Below are 24764 nucleotides of genomic sequence, written 5' to 3' on the forward strand. Positions count from 1 at the left end.
CCCCACGCCACTCTCTCTTTCTTCCATTTTATTTTCTTCTTTTTCATTCCTCGTCTCCCACTTCCAGCACACTTCTTCATCTTTTTCTTTTCTTCTTCTTTTATTCCTTCTTCAACCTTATTTGCCAACAGCTAAATCTGGCTTTCCTCTTTTCATCCCATATCTGCAAAACTTAGACTAGAGCATAAAAAATGCTTGCTTTTCTCAATCATGGAGGAGGGCAAGATTTGCAAGCTGATCTTCGTCCCAACACCATTTAAAAACTCTAAATGTTGTAGTGGCAGTTGGGACCAAGAGAGCATTTGTGGTGGTTGATGGTTACTTGCTCTTTTTTCTCACTCATAGCACACTTGTTGAGAGAGAAAAGAGAAGTGAAGTTGAGCGAGAGGGAGATTGTGAAATTACAGAAGAGAGAGAGTTGGGCTGAGAAGTGAAGTTGAGCGAGAGGGAGAGAAGTGAGAACCAGAGTTGAGAGAGAAAAGAACGAGGCAGAGAGATAGAGTTTGGGTGTGTTATACTTGTGAAGCTTTTCCTTGTCCCACATCGAAAAAAGAAGCAAAAACTATATCATCTCACTTCTATAAATTGAATGGCCCAATGCTTTGTAATCCAACCATCCAAGTCTTTGCCACTTAGGGGACTGTGAGTAAATCACTAAAGTTGCCCTGGATGCTCAACTATTTGAAATTTTAAATGGTGAAAAGAAATCAATTTTCTAAGTAAAGTTGATTTATTAAAATTAAAATTTTTAAGCCAGCTTATTAGCTAAAGCTTGAGCACGCATGAGGTTCTTTACTAACGAGGTGTGAGCCGAGTTGAGCTATTCAAGAGCTCGGCTTGCTCGGCTCGCCCAAAATCAAAATTTTATCGGTCTTGAGCTCGATCTTGAGCACCATTTTATTCTAATGAGCCGATCTTGAGCAAAGAGTTCTCAGCTCGAATTCGAGATCGGCTTGATTAAGTATTTTCTTAAATGATCCAATTTGAGTTTGCTAATATTTGGCTCGGCTTGGCTCATTTACAGCATTAATGATATGTACATAGGGTTGGCGATTTTGACACGATCTGCGAACTCGATACGAACACAATACGAAAAAAATAGGTATCGAGTTTGGCCTTATTGGATTCGGGTCTACACGTTTAAGACGCAGTTAATTTCGTGTATGGCGGGTCGAACTCCTAGACTTGGTTATTGTTCGGGTCTGGCGGGTACTAACTGGGTCTGACGGGTACCCATTAGACCCGGTTTAAAAAAAAAAAGTCAAAAAATAAGCATATTTGTAGTGTTTCATAATTCATATATTTGATTACATGGGATGGATCATGGATCCTTTAAGACTTCAAGTGGACAACACCAGGCATAATGGCCAATTGGAACGTAATTTGTAATGAATCTAATGATGATGTAGTTTTGAGTTTTGAGTTTTGTTTATTTTTTGTTTATTATTTTGTTTTTGTTGGCTTTTTATTATTATTATTATTATCTTTTTTCTTTATTGCTATGATGGAAATGTCGTGGGAAATCTAATTTGATCCATATACATTTCATATATATATAATGGTGTATATGTGTGTGTGTGTGTGTGAAATTTAATATGAACAGTAAAACAGAGAATATCTACACTGGTCATCATAGCAAAATAGTCTCCTTAAAGAGAAACTAAAATCATTATTGCATTACATGGAATTATGGAAATGAACTATCTAATATTATAATATGTATAGAGTTGAAAATTGTTAATTTTGTGAATGCTTTTATTAACAATTGTATTAGTATTCATGTATTATTATTACAAATTCAAATTTTTTTTTTTTTTTAAAAGGTTTAGGGTTTTTAGCGGGTCAGGTCAGGTCGAGTTACTACCTGATATGACCTGTTTATTGTAAACGGGTTAAACGAGTTGTGTCGGGTTACCCGGCTATTTCCGTGTCATAATTGTGTCAGACCCGATTACCAGTTTAACTAAATGAGTCGTGTTTATGTATAGGCTAATCGTGTAACGGGTACCCGTGGGTTGTAATCGGGTCGTGCCAGGTACTTGTTTTGCTAGCCCTAAATTGTACACTCTTCTCTCTTTCCTTTGCTTTATGACCTTTCTCATAAATATCTTATTAACCTAGGCATAAGAGTGTCTGCTGCCGATACTTTTGGTGAGTCACCATTTTTGTTTCTATCTTTGTAACTATTATTGGCTAAACTATACAAATAAATAGATTTTTAGAAATTGATAATAATTTTATGCACAAGTGAACACACTCTTAGCACCACGAGTTGTAACACCTCAGTTCCATGTTGGGAAGATGAGAAGAAGCTCATATAGAGTATGTAATTTATAAAGATAGTCATGGATGCTGAGTCTCACATTGCCTAGTTACTATGTGAAAATGAGCTTTATAATGAATTATAGGAAAGCTTCAAATTGACTAATCATTTTGAGGTGATAGCGCAGATGTGACTAGCGCTTTTTCTTGAGCCGTTACAAATGGTATCAGAGCCACCTAGTAACGCCAGGTCATGTGGTATTGGAGCATTATATGATATGGCCTTGATGAGGACCTCAGGAATTTATGAGGGGGAGTTTGTAACGGCCCAGAAAAAAATGCTAGCCATATCTACGTTATCACCTCAAAATGATTAGTCAATTTGAAGTTTCCCTATAATTCATTATAAAACCTAGCCTGAGATGGGAGGAGCGTGCACAAGCCTATGAGGGTCGGCAACGAGGACGTTGGGTCCTAAGAGGAGCTGACTGTGACGTCCTACATTGCTTAGGCATGGAAAAGATGATGTATTTATATGAAATATACTTTCTCTAAATGGTACGAGTCATTTTGGGGGTATACTCAGTAATAAAACCGTGCCACCTTGACCAAAAGCGGACAATATCATACCACTTGGAACAAGGGTATTACATATGGTATTAGAGCCATAGCTCAGCCTGAGATGAGAGGAGCGTGCACAAACCCATAAGGGTCACTAATGAGGACGTTGGGTCCTAAGAGGAGGTGATTGTGACGTCCCACATTGCTTGAGCATGGAAAAAATGATGTGTTTATATGAAATATACTCTCTCTAAATGGTATGAGGCCTTTTGGGGGTAAACCCAATAATAAAACCATGCGGGCTTGGCCAAAAGCAAACAATATTATACCACTTGGAGTATGGGTGTTATAAATGGTATTAGAGCCACCTAGTAATGCCAGGTCATGTGGTATTGGAGCACTGCATGACATGGCCCTAATGAGGACATTAAGAATTTAAGAGGGGGAGTTTGTAACACCCTAGTCACATATTGAGAAGATAAGAAGAAACCCACATGGAGTATGTGATTTATAAAGATAGTCATAGGTGCTAAGTCTCACACTGCATAGTTACTAGGTGAAACTGAACTTTATAATGAATTATAGGGAAGCTCCAAATTGATTAGTCATTTTGAGGTGATAGCGCATGTAGCCAGCGTTTTTCCCTAGGCCGTTACATGTGTGATTATTAAAAAAAATTTACAAGTACTTTACCAAGAGGAGAAAAGTAAAAAATGTGAAAAGAAAATACATCCCAAATTTTCCTCCCAAAAGTTGGTTCCCAAATGTTGTATTACCATTTTATGAGATTTATTATTTCTAGAAGTGTATCACCAACTCATGAAATGGTAACACATCATTTGAGAATAACTTTTGGGAATAAAGTCTTGGGATGTCTAGCATTTTCCAAGAAGATAATATTTCTATGATTTTACTATTTTATTTATTTTGTTTGTTTTCATTTTTAAAACAAGTAGTGAGACGCCAAACTAAGTAATAAGACATATTTTGCTGATTTGAAAATAGGTAACTAAAGTAAATAGACAGATTTTGCTAACTAATAAGACAGTTTCCTAAAGGGCAACCAGCCATAACCAAGCTGGAACGGTTGTTTGGTAAAAAGATTTAAGGAATATTTTTTACTTTTTGTTGTTGTTATGATTTGACATAAATATTAAATTTAGATTTTAGTATTTGGCAAACATTTGTTTTTTAAGTTATTTGTTAATCTTTTTATGTCGAAGTGAGATGATGTAAAAACACTACATCACATTTGTTGTAATATTTTTGAAGGTCTATATTTAATTTTACCCTCAATTTTTTTTATAAAAAAATTAAAATTAAATCTAAACCGTAAAAAAAACTACAAAATACCTAACTCACCCAAATCCAATATTTTAAAAACGATTAATACTATTTAGTAAACTGTGATTTTTTTTTTTTTTTTTTAAACATGTTTACACAAAGAAAGAAGAAGGAGAGAGATATTCAAACTAGTGACATGTGTGGTTTACAGCCGATTGAGTTACACCTTGTGGACACTAGATAAACAGTGATTACTAAAAAGAAAAACTAAAAATTAATTTTTTCTATCACGTCATCTCAATTATATAATTGATTACTAAATAATATTTCTCCAAAATATACTACTCTATTAAAAAAAAAAAAAAAAAAAAAAAAGCAGACGCCCACCCGGAGATGCAGAGAAACCAAATAAGAAAAAAAAGGACGCAGGCCCACTTTCCTTCATCTCTGCGCCACAAGTCAAACCATGATTCGGCGAAGCACACATCAAGATTGACTTTTTGATCATCCCCATCAGACTTTGTAGTACCAAGTTTCTCACAGAAGAATCCAGGAAGTCACCTGTTCTACTTCCCACGTCATTTCCTTTCAAAAGCTGACTATATCCAAGTCTTCCTCCGTGCGTGTGCGTTCCTGCTGCTTCAGACTTCGATTCATTCACTCTTCCCCATGGCGGAGCGGGGATCCTACGGGCCGGGTCCTCAACTGGGTCAGATTTCTATCATTTTTATTTTTTCTAATTTTTATTTTGGATCCGTCTATTTTCTTTTTTTAATATTTGTTTTCTTGTTGTAGAAGTTTCTGTGAATTTCTGTTGATTATTGTTTAGGTTTAGGGTTTTTTGTGTGTCGAGGTATGTTGCGTCAGCTTCAGTGGAAGAATTTTTAGTGAAGGATGAGAGAGGGGTTTATCGGGGTCTGTTTGGATACTGAGAAAATTGAGGAAAGTGATGGGTTTGGAATGAAATTTTTATACGATGATTTGGGGCTTTGAGGAATTTTATTTTTCGGGTTTAGTTAAGCTTGGTAATCGGATTACTTTCTCGAGGATTGATTTGAGAAATGGGGATTTTTCGGACTAAAATTTATAATGGAATTAGTTTGGTTTGTTTTTAGTATTTCTGGGTGGCCTTTGCTTAAGAATGAAACGCTCAAATTGAAATCAAAATTTCCCTCTTAAAGGAAACAAACAAAAGGTGGTGGAAGAGTTGTATGCGTGAGTTGTTTTTGAATATCCTATATCTATCTACTCATCAACTCACTCTTCCTCTCTCTCTCTCTCTTGCTCGCTTGGTTGCTTTCTTTTCAATTACTATGTCTCGTAGTTTATATCTTTTAGTTTTATTTTTAGTGTTACCTTTTGAGTATGTTTTTATTGGTCGAGTCTGATTTGCAGATATTCGCCAAATACTCTCAGAAGCCCAACATCGATGGTTGCGACCTGCTGAAATTTGTGAAATTCTTCGTAATTATGAGAAGTTTTGTATTGCACCAGAGCCTCCAAACAGGCCCCCAAGTATGATTCTAGCTAATAAAGAAATTTAAATATCAATTTGTTTCACATAATAATTACATTCACAGTGTATATTACATGAATTTACCTTCAGGCTTTGAATCACCCATCTTCTATGACTGTGTGTGTGCTTCTAAGTTTTAAAAGTAGTGGACATGTAGGTTGGCAAAAATTTGGGAGAAATACAAGTATATGTGTTCTCGCATTTGTAAGCTACAATTACTTTTGAAGTCAAACATAATCCTCAGACATAATATTTTGCCCTAGATACCTTGCATGAGATGTCCAAATTACACATAGTACTGGACCTCAAATTTTTGGTGATTGATAATAAAAAAATTAGTGGATTATATATACATATATAACCAGGGGTCATTGAGGATGCTCCCCCCGGGCCTGCCACGGCAAAACAGGAACCCTTTTTGTGAAAGGCAGGAAAAAAGAACAAAAGAAAGACGGGTTATAGTTCCTATGCGCCACCACTATATGAATTCACCTTTAGTTGAATATTTTTCTTTCCCTGAATAGTATTGTTGGTTCTTGTCTTATTCGCTCCTGGAATGCTGAATCACCTGTTCTGAATGGGCTTAGAAGCCTTATCTCTTCATTCAGCTAGCTGGTGTCACATGATGTACAGGAAGTGTTACTCCCCCAGAAACTTGTGTCTGACATTGGGAGGAACTGTTGTTAGGGGAGTTTAGATGTGATTGCTTCTTTATTTTTTCCGTACTAGTCTCGCCTTATATCTAGATACCTATTTGTTTGTGCATGCATATTCTCAAATTTGACAAGCAACTCAGATCTGAATTTTTCTGAGAAAAAAATAATTCTTGGAGTATTTTAAATTTTTTCTAGTTTCCATGGAGTATATGTTTGGACATCCATGATATTAGTGTTTTTGGTGCCAACAAAAATATTAATATTGCCTATCTCTTTCTTGCCCTTGAAGTTTGTTTTAATTCTCGTATGGTTATATACATCTTGTACTGTTTCACCCTGAAATCAGAAGAATCTTATGCAATTAAATGGGTAGTTTATAATTTTTTTCCTTCAATTTTAAGCAGATACATATATAACTTCATAGCTTGACATGCATTCCACATGCCAGGTGGTTCACTTCTTCTTTTTGATAGGAAGGTGTTGAGATACTTTAGAAAGGATGGACATAATTGGAGGAAGAAGAAAGATGGAAAGACTGTGAAGGAAGCTCATGAGAAGCTGAAGGTAAGATTGCAAAAAAGGTCAATTGCTTTTATTTGGAGTTTAGGTATCTATATTTGGTCCTGTAGAACTCACATTTTTAGTTATCACAAAAAAAAAAAAAAGAACTCGCACATTTTGCTATACGATATCAACATGGCTACCTGGATATTTAATAATTTTGGTTTGCATATGTTATCTACTCCCTCCATCTTTAGTAAGTCTCATTCTTTACTTTTCGTATGTGCCAAAATAAATATCTGTTGTTCAATTAGTAATGCACAAACTACTTTCTTTCACATATTATCCTTAACTATTAAAATTAATGTAAGCATAATGAGTGTCAACTTGTCAATTTCAAAGCATTTGGTAAGGGTAATGGTGGAAAAATACTATCAAGAATGCAAGTTGTCCTTGCATTTGTTGGTTATGCTTGTTAGCGTATTTTTGGTTTGAAAAAGTGCTTTGACCTGACATAAATGTCAGGTATTTTTAGAAGTGTATTATGGTGGAGCCACATTTGAGAAAATGTTTTTATTATTTTTTAATTTATTATTATCATTATTATTTTTTTTTTATGAGAAATGCTTGGTGTCAATATATTTCCCATATTTTTTCAATCTCACCTTACAAATCAATCATTAGATTTGTGAATTTATGTGGACCCCATACAAGTCAATGGTGGACTCCACAAATTTAATGGTTGATCTATTGAATTTGTTGGAGAATATGGAGCATTTCTCTTTCTTTATGGAGTACACTTGCTTATTTTGAGAAAACCCAAACATATGTAGAGTTGACTCCTAATAAAAAATTAAAAAGAGAAAAAGAGCTGAGGGTGGCCACATGGCCACTCGTGTCCTGTTTTTTTATTTATTTATTTATTTTATTTATTTTTAAATAATAAGTTAGCTCCTACCCGTGAAAAAGGTCAAACATTTGTTTTGTCAAAATAGTCTTTCTTGATATTCCTACAAGAAGGCGTGAAATGTTTTATAAAAAGTATTTTGTATTTTGAAAAGTGTTTTTTTTTTTTTTTTGCTGTTTTGAGTTGTTTATTAATGTATTTGAGAAGAGTGGGGAACTCAAACTGAAAACAGAAAACTAGTATTTTGACAAACATAGCCATTGTCTTTTCTTAATTGTATTTGGGTTTTGTCAAATACTCAGAATGGGATGGGTAAAGTAACACATGTTCTTTTTTTTTGGGAGATTTGTTTGATGACAATAGTTTTTCATGTGACTCTATTAAAATTTATTGAGGACTGATAGGTAACATATGTCAAGCAATTTTAGGTTGGTAGTGTTGATGTGCTACACTGCTATTATGCCCATGGAGAAGAAAATGAAAACTTTCAAAGGCGCAGCTATTGGATGCTTGAACAGTAAGTCTGAACTAACTTATATTTCACTTTTTTCATCATGCTTTTGTTTAGGGTTATATAGTTATAAATTTAGATGCTTTGAGTAGTTGAGATTATTGCAAAAGATCTTGGAACTGAAAATGCGTATTTCATCATCATCAAGGCTAAAATTTCTGTTCCATGTAGTATGCTTTGCTGTGAGGGTCTTTGTTTTCTAGTGTATTCCTTTAGTCTTTGTTGATCGGTATTTTTTGTCTCTGCTATCATCCATTTTGATAGAGCTTCTCTCTCCTTTTAGAGCCTTTACCTGCTACTTTTTCTTATACACCTAGATTGGAGATTAGTTGAATTGCCTTGTCAATATGTGCACAATAGAGCTAAGCGATTATCATGTTCCACTTTACACTCATGCCTCATTGCCCTTACAGTAGACTTCTAAAAGGCCTCCACTGAATTGGTGAGGATGTCATGTGTGGGTTTTAGGGTGGAGTTAGGTGTTCTTGTTTATACCTTACATGTACTTATGCCTTGCGTTAATTGCAGGTTTGTTTGTGAGATTGTTGCAAAGCATAAATTAGGATATGCTTAAGGATTGAGAGATATAAGCTAAGTTTTGATGTTGAAATGCATGAGGAATTTGTGATGCTGCTTTTTCTTGTTTATCGCTTCCTTTCCTGTTTTCTTGTTTTCAATGTCATTTCTTCTTTCTTCTTCTTTTTCACCTCTGATCTCCTGCTTCTTCCCTTGGAGATTATCTTTTGTGCCCTTTATCATTGTAAAATTATAAAAGAGATTCCATCGATATTTGAAACTTTTTATGCTTGGTTGTCCATAAATTGGTATGATTTCTTGAAATTAAACATAATGTTCTGTAATTTTTTTTCTTGTTTGGGTCTTTCGTTTTGGTTCACCTGTGCTTGTTGATTTTTGCAGGGATTTGATGCACATAGTTTTTGTCCACTACTTGGAAGTTAAGGTAATCCACTTCATTATTATTTTCTTATTGTTGAAGCCTGGGTTGCCCTAATCTGCCTTGGAGGGAGGGTTCTCCCACTCTGAAGTCACGCTTTAAAGATTTTGACTGTGGATTCCCTGATTATTTTTGCTGGAGCACAAATTTGTCCATACCCTGGTCTATATTTGGGCCACTTTTCAGTCAAAATAAATTAAAAACTAGGTAATTGGGTTTTGAACCCAAGTACTCATGTTAGGAAGCAACAACTCCAACCATTATGGTAAACCAATTTGGTCAATAATTTTATTTTTTATTTTTTATTTTTATATTCTATTAGCTTCTATGTCTTACTATTATACCACATACATTTACTTGTCAAAAAAAAAAAAAAAAAAAAAAATAAAAAATTATACCACATACACTGAATGTGCGCCACATATACACACATATTTGATAATAAATATTTTTTACATCAACATATAACATATGCTAAAATAGGGGCAATTGTCTGGTGCAATATTGAAGTCTACGCTGGATTTGAGTATTGAGAGCAAGCCATTTCATCACTCTTCCCCACAGGCGCCCGGAAGTCTACTCTTAAGTTGAATCAGTACTGGATAATGACCCTCATATAGCGCATATAACAATGTTATATATATATATATAAATTTTTTATGATGCTCTAGAGGCACTTCTGCTCTTGAGATATTTTGGGAGTTCTCTGTAGCAAGTTTATTTTATTTATATGCAAAAATGCAACTACCTGGTTTAAGAAATGGAGTAGTATTTTTCTGTATTAAGTTTTGAGCTCTGTAAGTTTCCAAAATAATTTAATTTGTTAGATGACCAATATCCTAATTCTTTATAATTTGACAATATAATTTCAGTACGTCTAGCTTTTTCTTGCAAAGGTATTTAGTTTTGAAGTCTTGTGGATATTGTATGATATAAATATTTTAACTAAAGGACCTACAAATTCTTGTTCTTTGGATTACGTTCCGCATCAGGGTAATAGGACAAATATAGGAGGCATCAGAGAGAGTGATCAGATTGCACCAGATTTCCAGGACAGCCCTTTGACTTCGAGCTTTTCCACATATAATAGCAGAGTCCCTTGCAGAAGTACAGATTCCCCAAGCCCAATCAGTTCTCTGACATCTTTATGTGAAGATGCTGATTCTGGTATTTTCTGTCTCTGCTTTTGTTACTAGAGTTTGTCTTTTGCTCATCCTGTTGGCCTAATCTGGACTAATACTGAAAATTTACTTACTTTTGACCATACATATGAATTTCTATTATAATTTTTGTGAGATTTGGTGCAGAGGATATTGACCAGGCAAGTTCAAGATCTCACTCGTTTCTCGAGTCTCTGCCAATAAAAACTGGTCCTTTGACAGAAGGGATGGATGCTAGTGCCTTGAGTTCTTATTTTCTGTCTCCTTCTGCAGGTAGCTGTGTTCTTTGTATTTGAATTTTTCTCCATTCCTTTTTTCTTGACATACTTTCCAAGTTCATATCCATTCATGAAACTGCTTCGCCTCCACAAGCTTTTAAATGACATTATGTACCTGATTGCGTTCTTGAAATTCTTACCAGATAATCATGGTATTTCATCAATGCCTGGGGTAAATTATATCTCGCATGTTCAGAAAGATAGACTTGGAGGCAGTGATGAAATTACTGATGCGATTGTTTCTCAAAAAACAATTGATTTGGCTTCCTGGGAAGAGGTCTTGGAGCAGTCTACAAGTGGATTTCATACTTCAGTACCTGCGCCAATGGGAATTCTCCGTGGACATGAAAACATGAGTCTAGATGAGCTTTTAGCAGGTGGGAGTATTGTAAAAGAGGAGTTTCAAAATTCTTTACCAATACAGTCAAATTGGCAGGTAATGACTTTCAATCTTCTACCTCTACTATTGGCTTGATCTACGTGTATTTATCATTTAACATCTTATGAAAAGGTTAATTTCTGAGAATTATTTTCCTATAAAAAAAATTTCTGTTCAATTTATGGCATACACAGCTTGCTTTATGGATCATGTATATAGGGTCTAACTTGAGCATAGTACAATCATCCACTTCTGTCCTCCCACTCTAAAACTGATTGACCGCACAAAACCTCTCCCACATGCAATGATCTGATAAGAGTCAAACTCTTTAGTCTTTGCCATCATTCACAAACTTGACTATAATGAAATCTATATGGACCCTATAGAAGCGGCTGTCATGTTGGAATTTTTGGAGTTGATGTCCGTCTCCCAATATGACACAAGCATGTTTCTCCTCAATTATAGACAACTTTGGTAGCTTTCGTCAGAAATAATTCAGATCTCCACCTTGAAATACTCCATAATGATGCAAGGAGGGAACCACTAAATGCAACTTCCCTACAGGTTCAAAATTGTTTGACATCGAGTTTTTGATTTATATGCCCCTAGGGTTTGGCTCAAGTGGTGAAGATGGAGTGGGCTTGTGGTAGTATCAAGGATGAATCTACCTTAGCTGAACGAAAAAAAAGAAGTCTGAATTAAGATTCGTTGGTTTAGTAGTACATTTTCAATTGAATTCATTTGTTTATTCCTTGTTATATTTTTCATGATAACTTTTTAGCGTCTCTGGTGATGGGCTTGCCGTGATAATTGTTGACGTGTGAGGGAGTGGTTCAGAGGCAATATTTGCTGGTTTAGGGACGTGTTGTGTTGGTTACAATGGCATATATGGGTTTCTTTCTACGTAGAAGCAAAGGCGTTTGAGATTTGGTCTGAAATGGAATGGAGCAAAGGGACGTTTAGAGTGGTGATGATGGGTAAGCCGAGTGTGTTATGGCTGTCATTGACAGTGGAGGAATTGATTAGAGGGGTGGAGATGAAAGACTTTTATTGGTCAATACGTCACGGGAACACAATTTACATTGCACAGAGGAGATTGAATAGCCATGGAAGGTATTTGGAATTATCGGAGTATGGAGGAGGTGGCCAAAGTAGTTTCATAATGATTCCAGAGGCCAACGAAGGCAGAGGCTGGGTGGCATGCATTGCTTAGTTGAGGAAGGTGATTAATTTTTTTGAATGTTCTGGAAGTACTGAAAGAAGAAGTGAGAAAGTTGATGGTGGTGTTACTTCCATGAAGGAGCGGCTGGTGGAGGAAGACAGACAAATGGTCGCAGAGGTTTTGACGGGGAAGGGACATGAGAAGGAATTAGAAAATTCAAGTGGGGACAATATGGGTAAAGCGGAGAATCAAACAATGAGGAATATGGATGATTTTGGTAAGAAAATTATGGAGACATTACCCTGAAATCAAGCTGGTGGGGATTTTGGGAAGTTTCTAGCTATTTTGGGTTGAGGCAGGGGGATCTTTTATCGCCGCTATTTTTCGTGGTGGTTATGAAGGCTTTGAGTAGGATGATGACTGCGATGATGGATATGAGTCATTTGACAGGTTTCTCAGTGGGATCAAGGAATACTGAAGAGTTGTTAGTGTCTCATTTACTCTTTGTTAATGATACCCTGATTTTTTGTAATGCAAATTCCAAGCAAATTCGACATTTGTGGTGTATTTTCTTATGTTTTGAACCAGTTTTGGGATTGGGAACCAATTTAGCAAAATCAGAAATTGTTCCTAGAGGCGAAGTGGAAGATGTAGAAGAGCTGGCCAGTATTCTTGGTTGTAGAGTCTCTTTGTTGCCAATGAAGCATTATTTATTTAAGGGTGGTAGATTGACTTTGATTAAGAGTACTCTATCCAATTTACCTATGTATTATGTGTCTCTTTTCCCTATTCTAGTGGATGTGGCTAATAGGCTTGAGAGACTTCAGAGAGTTTTTCTATGGGGTGGTATTGGGGATGAGTTTAAATTTCATTTAGTGAATTGGGAAAGGATTTTTTGATGCAGCGCGACTTAGTGGGCTGCAGCGAAGAACAAGAAGAAAGAACGGGATAACTAATTCTAGATCTTGAGTCTATCAAATATTTAAGAATTCTTCTCAAAATGATCGAGTCTAAGGTTTGAAGGAAAAAGAAGAAGAAACTCAACTCCGAGTATTCTCAAACTGATTCATAAACAATAACTGCCTTTTCTGGAAGCTATAAGCATGTATTTATAGACCCCCAAAAACCTAAACCTAATAAAACACGAAATATAAACTCCCAAAACCCTAAACCTAAAATAAAGGAAATAAAGTCGGTTTAAACCCTAAACAATGCTACGGCGCCCGTCCGGACAGGACTTATGGCCGTTCGGATGGCCACGTATATAAAACGTAAAAAATCAAAATAACATATGGTTGTTCGAACGGGGTTTGAATGGGCTTTGAACGGAGCCTTCTGCCAGCTTCATCTGATCTGCATCATTCTCCCTAGGTTGGAGAGAATTCATCCTCGAATTCGGCCGGTTCTTCCCATGGTCCTTCGGATGTCTAGTCAACTCATTCCACTCGCTGTTCCTCAAGATCAAGACAAGACAACACCCCACAATAAATGTGATGCTCTTCATCATTTACATACCTCGATGTTTGTCATGAAAAGCCCCACACACCACTTTGTCTTGTAGACTTGTCATACTTCTCTCGTGCTTCGCCTTTCCCACAAGCCATGAGAATTCCCAAAGAACTCACAAAGACCCCTTCACTCTTTGATAGAAAAGTTGTCTCTGCCCCATAGATCTCATCACAACTTTGGTTAAGAGTCTTTGACAAGATAGCATCAATTCCAAGGAAATCAACTTCCAAAGCTACGACTTCTATTTTAGGGCTTTCATCAAGCACTTGATGTATAGAACTTACCTCGTCGTTGGGATATGTGTCATAGATTGGTGGAGAGGCCCAATCTACCGAGCAATCTTCCTCAATAAAGCCATCTTTCTCCTCCATGACCGATTGACTCCTAATCTCCTCCGCCTCTCTAGGACCCTTCTTTTTGTCGAATTTTCCTTTTTTTGTTTTTGTTTTTCTGTCACCATGAACTCTTTGGGTTGCAAGCAACCTTGGAATTCCGGTATATCAAGTTTGAACCTTTTCACCTGCCGATTGAAATGAGCTTGCGCTAGGTGCTGACTTCCATGCGTTCGGCGCTCGGCAAATGGGTTTCCGGATCCACTCCCATTGTGACCACCCATGTTGGATAATCGGGTAGTGAGGTTTTCAATTTGATCCCTCATAGCCTCGAATTGATCCTCCACGTGTTGCCAACGTTCATCGATAGATTTGCCTTCCGTCTCCGCAAATCGCGGTCTTGGTTGGCGACGACAACCGTTCGGCCAACCACTCATGTGCCGCAAACTAATTGCCGGTTGCTCCTTACGTGCTGCCTCCGTGCGCACGTACACTTCGTTCATTCTTGCACAACGGTCACCCCTCCCAATTCATGGAAACTCTGATACCAAATGATGCAGCGTGACTTAGTTGGCTGCAGCGAAGAACATCAATAAAGAATGGATAACTAATTCTAGATCTTGAGTCTATTAAAGATCTAAGAATTCTTCTCAAAACGATAGAGTCTATTTAAGGTTTGAAGGAAAAAGAGGAAGAAACTCAACTCTGAGTATTCTCATTCATCAAAACTGATTCACAAACAACAATTGCCTTTTTTGGAGGAAATGAACTCGGTTTGAACCCTAAAAACATCAAAATAACATATGGCCGTTCGAACAGGGTTCGAACAGAGCCTTCTGCCAGCTTCATCCGATCTGCATCAGATTTGCATTCCGATAAAATTTCAGTATTGCTCAGAGAAAGGATGCGTGGGTGGCGGATAACTTGCAGTTTCGAGAAGGGAATATTCAGTGGAATGTAATGTTTTTTGGGCTAGGCAGACCAATATGTTAATTGACTTATATATGCATATATGTAATGCTCAGTAGTCTACCAAAGAGGAGTTCCATGCCATAATATAGTGAGGCTAGGGAAGGTTGGTTAATCTCCATGGTCAATCTCTTGTTTGATGTTTATGTAGCATTTTTTGAGTAAATACATGGACTTGATGAAGATGTTGGTTAATTATATAATATTTTTTCTTATAATGTCAATTAATAATGGAAGAAATATAAACATTAGAGAAAAACATAATAGACATGATTTTTTTATTTTTGAAGAATCATCTTTCTACTTAGATGTTTTCATATGTAATTTGTGCTTGAATTTATAATTAATTAAGTATTTTATCCAAAGTAAAATTAAAAAAGATACGGTAATGCTACAAATAATGTCTAAATGACGGGCTCTTTATTAGCATTTATAACTTTCAAGCGAAAAAAAGGCCAAACTGGCAAAGTCACTGTCTCAATGGCATGGCATTTGCACTTCTATCATGACTAGCATGCTCATGAGATTCAAGTCCCAAAAGGGTCTGAAAAAATTTTAATTTCGACACATGCAGCTTAATTGACGACCACACATGTTTGGTTGCTCAATTTGACCATCTGGTTTTTTATCTGTTTTGTTGTAGTGTTCAAAGAATCAGTTTGTTGCTCACTTGCTTTACCATTGATTTTGCTTTTGTGTTTTTTTTTGGGGTGGGGGGGTTGAGTTTGTTTTGTTTGCATGCTAACGTTGCTTAAATGACATATGTGATAAATATATTTTCTTGCTCTCTCCTCAATTGTTCTTAAGTTCATTTGATTATTTTAATTCTAATCTTAGATTCTCTTACTCCAGACCTTTGACGATAATTCAGCACAGTTGCCCATGTGGCTTATGGACGAGTCTTCAAATTTGGAATTGACATATGATTTTGGTATGACGTCATTCGAGGCTAGAACTCATGATATGAACTTGGGAAATGCTTCTGAACCAATTTCAGCTTATGCTGTTCAGCAAAATGAACAGCCTGGGCAGAACAAGCTTCAAATACAGCTTGCAAATGATGAATCCCAGTGTTCAATAAAATCAAATTCCAAAACTGATATGCCAACTGAAGGAAATACTAGCTATGCTTTGACTCTGAAAAAACCATTATTACATGGAGAAGAGGGTTTGAAGAAAGTTGACAGCTTTTCTCGATGGGTTACTAAAGAATTGGAAGATGTAGATGATTTGCATTTGAAGACCTCATCTGGTATATCATGGAGCACTGATGAATGTGGAAATGTAGTCGATGATTCCTCATTGAGTCCCTCTCTCTCTCAGGACCAGCATTTTAGTATTTTAGACTTTTCGCCAAAGTGGGCTTACACAGACTCAGAGACTGAGGTAAGGAATATATATGGACTATAGTATCCCTGCTAATAATAAAAAGAAAAGAATAGGACAAAAACTTGAATTATATCTTGTGTTGATTTTGCACTGCAAGTAATTCAATCAATCTTCTCAATTGTGAGATATTCACTTATATATATAGATAGATTTATATATGTGTTCTCCTTTCTTGATTAAATAGCAAATAACATGCTATTTTCAAACATACTTATCAAAAAAAAAAAAAAAAAAAAGAAAACATGCTATTTTCAAACCAAAAATTAAAAGAGTACATATTGTGCTACATTTTTGTTAAGCATGCATCGCATTTACTATTTCTAATGAGATTGATTTATTTATAAAAAAAAAAGGCATGCATCGCCAAATAGCATTGGCAAGATCATAATTTCTTATAACTCACAAATTGTTATGTTCATATCGGCTTGGTATTGGTGCATCTTTTGTTTATGCTTCAAACATGAACTGCTTTTTCCCACGAAGTAAATTGCTATTTTACATTTTCCAACTTTGTTCTTCGCTTCCTGACTTTTTCAAAAGTTTTCAATTTTGCTTTTAAGTTTTTCTTTTTTACTGGTTCCAATTTTTTCTGGACTCATATTTGTTTCGTCTCTGTTGAGATTTGATGGGTGCTGGTGTACTGTACAAGAGAAAATACTGCTCGATTTCTTATTACTTCTCAATTTCTTGATATAATTCAGGTTCTGATAACTGGAACATTTTTGAAGAGTCTACCTGATGTAGCAAAATGTAACTGGTCATGTATGTTCGGGGAAGTGGAGGTTCCTGCAGAAATTTTAGCCAATGGGGTTCTTTGTTGCAGTGCTCCACCTCGTGCTGTTGGGCAAGTCCCTTTTTATGTAACATGTTCCAACAGGTTAGCTTGTAGTGAAGTGCGGGAATTTGACTATCGAGTGGGCTCTACTAAAGATATAGATATTGCCATTATCTATGGTGGCACTACTAATGAAATGATTCTTTATTCGCGACTTGAGAAGTTACTGTCTCTAAGATCTATCAGCCCTCCCAGTCACTTTGTTGAAGGTGTTACTGTGAAACAAGACTTGATCAGTAAAATTATTTCATTGAAGGAGGAAGAGGAATATTACCAGATGGTAGAGACAACCTCACAGAAGGATTTATCCCAACATGAAGGGAAGGAACATCTCCTTAAAATGTTAATGAAAGAGAAGTTGTACTCATGGCTCCTCCATAAAGTATCTGAAGATGGTAAAGGGCCAAGTGTATTGGATGATGAGGGGCAAGGTGTGATACATTTAGCAGCTGCCCTTGGTTATGATTGGGCCATAAAACCAATTGTAACAGCGGAAGTTAGCATCAATTTCCGGGACATAAATGGATGGACTGCCCTTCATTGGGCTGCATTTTGTGGCAGGCAAGATCCTCTGAACTTGATTTGCTATATATATATATATATATATATATATATATATTATTTTTTTTTTTTTTGTGATTGAGCCTAGGGATATTTGGCTTGAAGTCTAGCCTTCCCCACCCTGATCAATTTGGACTCAGGAAATGCAATTCTGTAAAGTCTTTTCCCAGATATGGTCTGCATTAGAAATGAAGAAGCCATTTTAGCTGCTTGTAGCTTGTACAGGATGTTGATTGAAGACATTCCCTCTCTCTTGCTCACTCTCTGTGTAACCACAAGTATAACTAAAATGCCCTCCTACATACTTTTGGTTACAAAGGCCTTATTCACTTTTATAATCGGCCTTTCAAACATCAAGTCTTCCATTGCTTGCCTTTGTTCATATGCAGATAAACTACTGCATGCAAATTATAAAAATTTGTTTCAAATCGTCCAAAATTAATTGCATTAGTTTCTTGGGCTTCGGTTGAGTTGCAATTTGTATCAGTTCAATCTATGTCATGGTTGAAACAGCTATTTTTTTTTTCTCTGTTCATGTTTGAATCCTTGTTAAATTCAGAGAGCAGATGGTGGCATTCCTTGTCTCTCTGGGTGCAGCTCCTGGAGCATTGACGGACCCGTCTCCAGAATTTCTTTTGGGTAGAACACCTGCAGACCTGGCATCTGGAAATGGACACAAAGGAATCTCTGGTTTTCTTGCAGAGTCTTCCTTGACTGACTATCTCAAGTCCCTAACAATGAATGATCCCAATGAAGATGAAACAGTAGAAGTTTCTGGACCGAAGGCTGTGCAAACAGTTTCAGAACGGACAGCAACACCTGTGAATTATGGTGACGCAGCAGAAGCACTGTCACTGAGGGATTCACTTACTGCTCTCTGCAATGCCACACAAGCTGCTGGTCGTATACATCAGATGTTCCGGATGTATTCACTTCAGAGGAAACGGATTACTGAGAATAATGATGATAAAGATGGATTGTTAGATGAACATGCTCTTTCACTTATAGCTTCCAAGACACGCAAGCCTGGACAAAGTGATGGGCTGGTCCATGCCGCAGCAACACAAATACAGAAGAAGTTCCGTGGTTGGAAGAAAAGAAAAGAATTCTTAATAATCCGTCAAAGAATTGTCAAAATTCAGGTTTATTGCTACTTATCCCTTGTTGACTTCTTGAGGATTTTAATAATGTTGTTTTTGGTCGCTCTCTCTCTCTCTAAAATATGGAAGTTATCCAGTAATGCCAGATTGCTTATCCCAATAAGGAGAGGACCTTTATAAGTGAGGCAACATGCAATAGGTCTATTGGGAAATCAAAGAGACATTTCAATGGTATAATTGGTGTTTCCATTAAGAAATTCAAAGGGTGGGAATGGAAGTGTCTGCACAGTTAAATTTTGAGAATTATGAAATCAGTTTTTAGCTCCTTGTTAGATTGACGAACGTGTTTGCAATTTGGTTTTCTTCATCTTTGGATGAATTTACGATTTGGTTTCTTGTTAGGCCATAATGACTTCTGCTTTTCAATTTATGTGATGTTAAAATGTGAAGGCAGACATTTTCTAGGGTTAGAATACCTTTTATATATTCTGGTAATTGTTTTTATTATATACCTGTAATCCATCAATTATGAGATTAATTCTGATTTATTTATTTTTGGTGTAAAGGCCCATGTGAGGGGACACCAAGTGAGGAAACAATATAGACCAATCGTCTGGTCTGTAGGAATTTTGGAAAAGGTCATATTAAGATGGAGACGTAAAGGGATTGGTCTACGGGGATTCCGACCAGATGCACATACCAAAGACCTCAACCCACAAAGTGCGCCCTCAAAGGAGGATGATTATGATTTTCTTAAGGAAGGAAGGAAACAAACAGAGGAGAGATTGCAAAAAGCTCTCACCAGGGTGAAGTCTATGGCACAGAATCCAGAGGGACGTGCTCAGTACCGTAGGCTGCTAACTGTTGTTGAAGGTTTCCGTCAGACCAAGGTATATGGATTTTGTAAATGTTTTGATTTATTTACTTATTTGTTAATGTGAAAGAATTGCTTTAAATATATTAATTTTATAATAGAAGCTAGTTTTCCTAAATTACTGTTCATATATGGATTACTAATTAGCTTTAACTCAAACGGTACTTCCTCCCTTTGTAGCAAGGTGGAGGGTGCAATCATGGGTGCATGTGTAAATTACCACCATAAACAAAAGGATTAGTAATTTTAGCTCACTTCTTGTTATATACTGTGTTTTAAAAGTCTTGTTTTGCTTAGGCATGAACCTTGATCTGGGCTTATATACTAGTTGGACTTCTATATCTAATATAGCTTAACTTTTTGGGTTAATGCTTGAACATAATATTAGAGTCTCTCTCTCTCTCTCTCTCTCTCTTTTTAATATTTTTTTATAAGTAACATGATATTAGAGTCTTATTGTTGATAGGGTCCTGGTTCCTGTCTTGGTGCCCCCATTCTGTGAATTTCTTAAGTTCGAAGCCTCCCTTTGGCCAAATTCTTTTATTTAGATTCCGTTGCTTCTGCGTAAAATGATTTTTGAAATTTTTTTCTTTCTTATTTTCTGGTGTTTGATGTGACGGAAAATAATAGTCAATAGAAAATATTTTTGGTTTGACAAAAAAGCTTCTTTAATTTTCATAAAACCGTAAACAATTTTTTTGAGTTTGAGCTTTTTATTCTCAAATCCTCAAATCAATGTTAGAACACTATTGGTCCTCTGTTGGGACCCGGCCGAGACCTTGCCAGGCCTCATTGGGACCCCACCAGGCCTATGTCGGAACCTCGCTAGGACCCTGCCGAGACTTGGCCTGGACACCTCCGAAATCCCGCTGGACTTCGTCGGGACCCTACCTAGACACCACTAGGACCTGCCGGGCCTCTTTCAGGACCCGCTAGGACCTTGCTTGGACACTGCCGGAACTTAAATTTGCAGGTTAATATATATATATATGTTGTGAATAAAAAATTGATTTTTATAGGTTAATATGATTGAATGAAATTATAAAAAAAATTCAAATGCCTTAAAATGATTTTAGCGGAAAAAATTTTCTTGAAAGCATTTTCTCAAAAATATTTTCTGACGAAAAACATTTTATGTTGAAACAAATGGAGTTTTAGGATGTTCAAGACGTGCATTTGGTTCATGCCTACTACGTGGGGGAAAATCCATAGGTCATTTTTTTGGCCATTCTGTGTGTCATTTCTGCTGACCATGAAAACCTTTTCTGTTGACTAGCAATTTTGGGTTGTGTCAGACAGAAATATTTCTGCTGACCATGAAACATGGAAAATATTTTTTTTAGATGAAAGAAATTTTTTATAGAAGAACACAAAAACTACAAGAACTCCTCTGCGACAGCAGAAAAACAACACTACACCCTTACTTTCTGACAGCAACATTAACATTCTGCAGCCTAGCAGAACTGCTTCAAACACACACAGCACCAACTCAAAATTTTGTTTGATAAGTAATAAAGATTTTATTAAGAAGCGTAAGGCGGGCCTAAATACACAAGCAATATACACAGGAAGACCTAGCAAAACCCAAAGAAAACAGAAGAAACAACTAAACCCAAAGGGTAAGGGAAATCTCTATCCTCCTCATCCCACAAATCGTCCCCTGATCCCACACCACCATCTCCGAAGACAAACCAAAGCCTACCGGCTACTTCTGAGATTCAATCAAACTAGTCAACCTGAGATCATCATCCTTGTTAACAGCTGGACTGACAGAAGAACAACCACGAAAAGGGGAGGAAATGATCCCTTCCTCCCCAACTTCCTTTACAACCAGATCCGACGATGGAGCACCATACACTTCATGGGAAGGGAGAGGGAAAACCACCACCAACTCAAATTACATCAAACAAAACAAACTTCTATGACATATGCAACACAAAAAGCTACAACAGCAACTTAGGCCGCACCCAAGATTCTCTCCGGCAAGTTCCATTTCCTGCATAATTCCAAATTCTTGACATTCATCTTGAAACTTCCTCTAGCAATAATTCTTGTCCTGATTTCCCAGGTGATCCTTTGATCAATCAACTCTTCAGTTCTGATCTGATTTCCATATTTAATATTTGTTCCTTTGCTTCCATAAATTGTAACTACTGGCCCCAAACTTAAGTGGCATAAGCTCACCTTCATTCCCTTACACTTCAAATCATTTACTCCCCATTCAATAATCTTCTCCCAGCTTGTACATGGATCCTCGATCATACTTTTTCTCAACACGTCTCGGTATTCTCCTGCTAAAGTTACAGCTAAAAAACAGATGCTCATTACATTCTAAACAACCCCTGCAGAATAAACATAACACATCCCCTGCATATCCCCAATTTAACAATCTCGCCCCAGTTGTCAAACCATCCCTAGCCACCAACCACAGCATAAAAGCATGCCTAGGTATAGCCAAGGAAAACCAGACTATCTTCCACCAGGTAACCGTAGGAAGCTTAAATCTTGGAGCTTCCCAAGTTTCAGAGAACATATTTTCCCTTCTTTGAGCAGGTCCATATTGGCACATCTACCTCTCCAAGTTCCACTTGAGAAAGTTTACTTTGAATTTCCACTACATCTTCAGATCAAACAGGAGACCATCTCGAATTCTTTTCACGTATCACAGAGGATAGTTTTGCTGCCATAGTACTGCCTGTATCATAAACAGCTCGATACTCATATTTGTCATATAACACTCCAATCCGGTGCCACCAATCCAACCAGATGAATATACTACTCCCTTCACCAACCTTGAATTGTATAAATCCCTGAGCCAAATCACGAAGATTCAACAATTTTTTCCAACTCTTAAGAACACGCCTTCGGTACCTTGACTTGTCAAAGCTCTTCCCCTTCAACAGTATTCTCTTACCCAAGCAACCCACAATGAGCCTATCCTAGCAAAAATATTCCATATATGCTTCATAATTGCTGTATGGTTGCAGTCCTCCAATCTCTTTAGCCCCAAACCTCCCTCTTGCTTACGGAGACATACATAACTTTTGCTCGAGCTTTGGTGGAATCATTTCCAGTTCGCAAGTACCTGTTAAATTTTTGTTCCAGCACCTTTGTAATTCTTGGGGAGAATAAAAATGCTTGACCAAAACACTTGCAAGCTTTACAGAACATAGGAGATTAATTGCAAAGATAAGTGTCTTGCTAGTCAAGAATCAATTTGATCAGCCACCCTTTTAATTAAAAACGTGGAAACTATTATATGCTGAAATAAATGGAGGAGTTTGTATTGTTTGTTCTTCGACTTCACGTCAGACCCATTTGCATCTGTTTGTGTCAGTTGGGTCGTTCATTTCAGATATGTTCAATCTGTTGGGCCTATTTTTAGGGTCTGTACATTAGAGCGGGCGCTAGAGAATTTGCACATTATCTGTGTGGACCTTGAGTTGAGTTATATATCAACTACAGCTCTGCTTAATGGTTTAAAATTTTTGGTTGGATGCTCTCTCAACACGTCAATGTTCTTGGGCTTACATATCCCATTTGGATGTTAATTACTGGTGCTTTGCTTCCATTGTTCTGTTACCGGGAGATCACCATGTAAAGGTCACTTTTGTTACCCACTGGCTTTAGTGGGGCTTCTAAAGACTTTTCTCTAGTTCTTGAAATCTTTTGTTAAGTATCAGAGAAGTTTAGAACATCTTATGTATCCTGAACTAAGTTCTGCAATGACTTTTATACCCAGATTTTGGGTTCTTTAGGCCAGCCTATTTACCAATCTGGTATGGATTGAGTATCATTTAGGCTAACCTTTTTTCCATGTGAAATAACCCCATCAGCAAGATATCAGGGACGACAGGGTCTTTGTGTTCATGACCTGCAAGTTCTATAGAGTTTAATGTTTGCAAATGGTTCTGGTAAAAGAGATTTTTTGAAGACGTGGTGAAGCCTGCCGCTAGCTTCTTTTCGTACTCATCCCTGCTAAACAAAATATGTAAAAAGAAAAGAAAAAAAATTTGAAAGTGATGTGTTTGTATTTGTAACCACTTGATTCTTGCATGTTGTTGGGTCATGTTAGACAAGTACTCAAAACTGTTTGTTCTAGTTTCCATTTTTTTTTTCTCATGCTATGAGCGTGGTCTAAATTCTGACCGTTATAATCTTTGGCAGGGAGGTAATATGGTTTGGAGTCGTTCAGAAGAAACAGCTGATGTTGATGAGGACCTGATTGATATTGGTCCACTGTTGGAAGATGACATGCTGTTAAATGATGACAATTTTATGTCTTTAGCATTCGAGTAAAACCTCTGATTTGTCCCACCTGTATTCTATCGTTTATGTAAATACGATGTCTAATGTATTATATCATCTACCAGGCTTACATAGTGTATTGACGACCAATTTTACTTTGCACAGCTATTGATGTTTTTCCAATATGTTATCAGGCTTGACAGGGACTTGGGTTTGACGTTTATGGTAGACAGTATTATGTTGACTAGCAATTTTATTGTTCAGGTTGTGCAGTTTTAATACGACAATTGATTTAGTCTTCGAAATAGAATGGTTGTAGGATTTTTAATTATTCAAATTTTATGGTGGAGAATTTCACTTGTTTGTTGTTTCATGAAAGGATAGTTATTTGTTCAATCTTTTAAATGGAGGGAGACATTGTAATCATTAATTACCGTTTAATCCAACTTCAAATTTGTAATTTCTGTCGTACCCCAACTATAATTAAGATATAGGAAGGCTAAAATAGATTTTGGTATGTTTGAATCTGGGTTTGTTAACAATTTGGTGCTTGAATTTCATGATTTCACCCTCGAAAGTCAATTTGTTGTCAATGTGATCTGATCATAGTGTTTTTGTCAATGTGGTCACTATACCGGTGGTATGGTTATTGATTTTTTGGGGTTGTGGAATTAATTTGCGGGGTTCGATTAGAGCTAAAGCTGAGGTGGTAGAAATTTGATTTAAATCGTTATGCATTAATAAGATCCTTGTTCATTTGGGTTTATGAACCTTTATTTATTCTTTATCAATTAAACTTTTCTACACCTATTGTT

The 24764-nt window shown here is 36.7% G+C and overlaps 1 protein-coding gene across 1 annotated transcript; it reads left to right on the plus strand.

The window, feature by feature from the left end:
* The first annotated feature begins 4545 nt into the window (after positions 1-4545).
* Positions 4546-24228, plus strand: LOC132177141 (calmodulin-binding transcription activator 2). The gene is made up of 13 exons (XM_059589371.2): positions 4546-4816; positions 5503-5622; positions 6728-6843; positions 8116-8204; positions 9117-9159; positions 10146-10320; positions 10461-10586; positions 10735-11027; positions 15795-16328; positions 17033-17727; positions 18287-18869; positions 19394-19717; positions 23869-24228. The coding sequence occupies exons 1-13, from the start codon at positions 4777-4779 to the stop codon at positions 23998-24000; spliced, it is 3270 nt and encodes a 1089-aa protein (XP_059445354.2). The 5' UTR covers positions 4546-4776; the 3' UTR covers positions 24001-24228.
* Positions 24229-24764: the final 536 nt, after the last annotated feature.

Source organism: Corylus avellana, chromosome 4 (assembly GCF_965113065.1).
Source record: "Corylus avellana chromosome 4, dhCorAvel1.hap1.2, whole genome shotgun sequence".
NCBI classification, from domain to species: domain Eukaryota; kingdom Viridiplantae; phylum Streptophyta; class Magnoliopsida; order Fagales; family Betulaceae; genus Corylus; species Corylus avellana.

Coding starts and splice junctions, on each gene's coding strand:
- LOC132177141 (XM_059589371.2), top strand. CDS start 4,777: ATGGCGGAGCGGGGATCCTACGGGCCGGGTCCTCAACTGG. Junction 8,205..9,116: donor AGCTATTGGATGCTTGAACA/GTAAGTCTGAAC, acceptor TGATTTTTGCAG/GGATTTGATGCACATAGTTT. Junction 19,718..23,868: donor AAGGTTTCCGTCAGACCAAG/GTATATGGATTT, acceptor AATCTTTGGCAG/GGAGGTAATATGGTTTGGAG.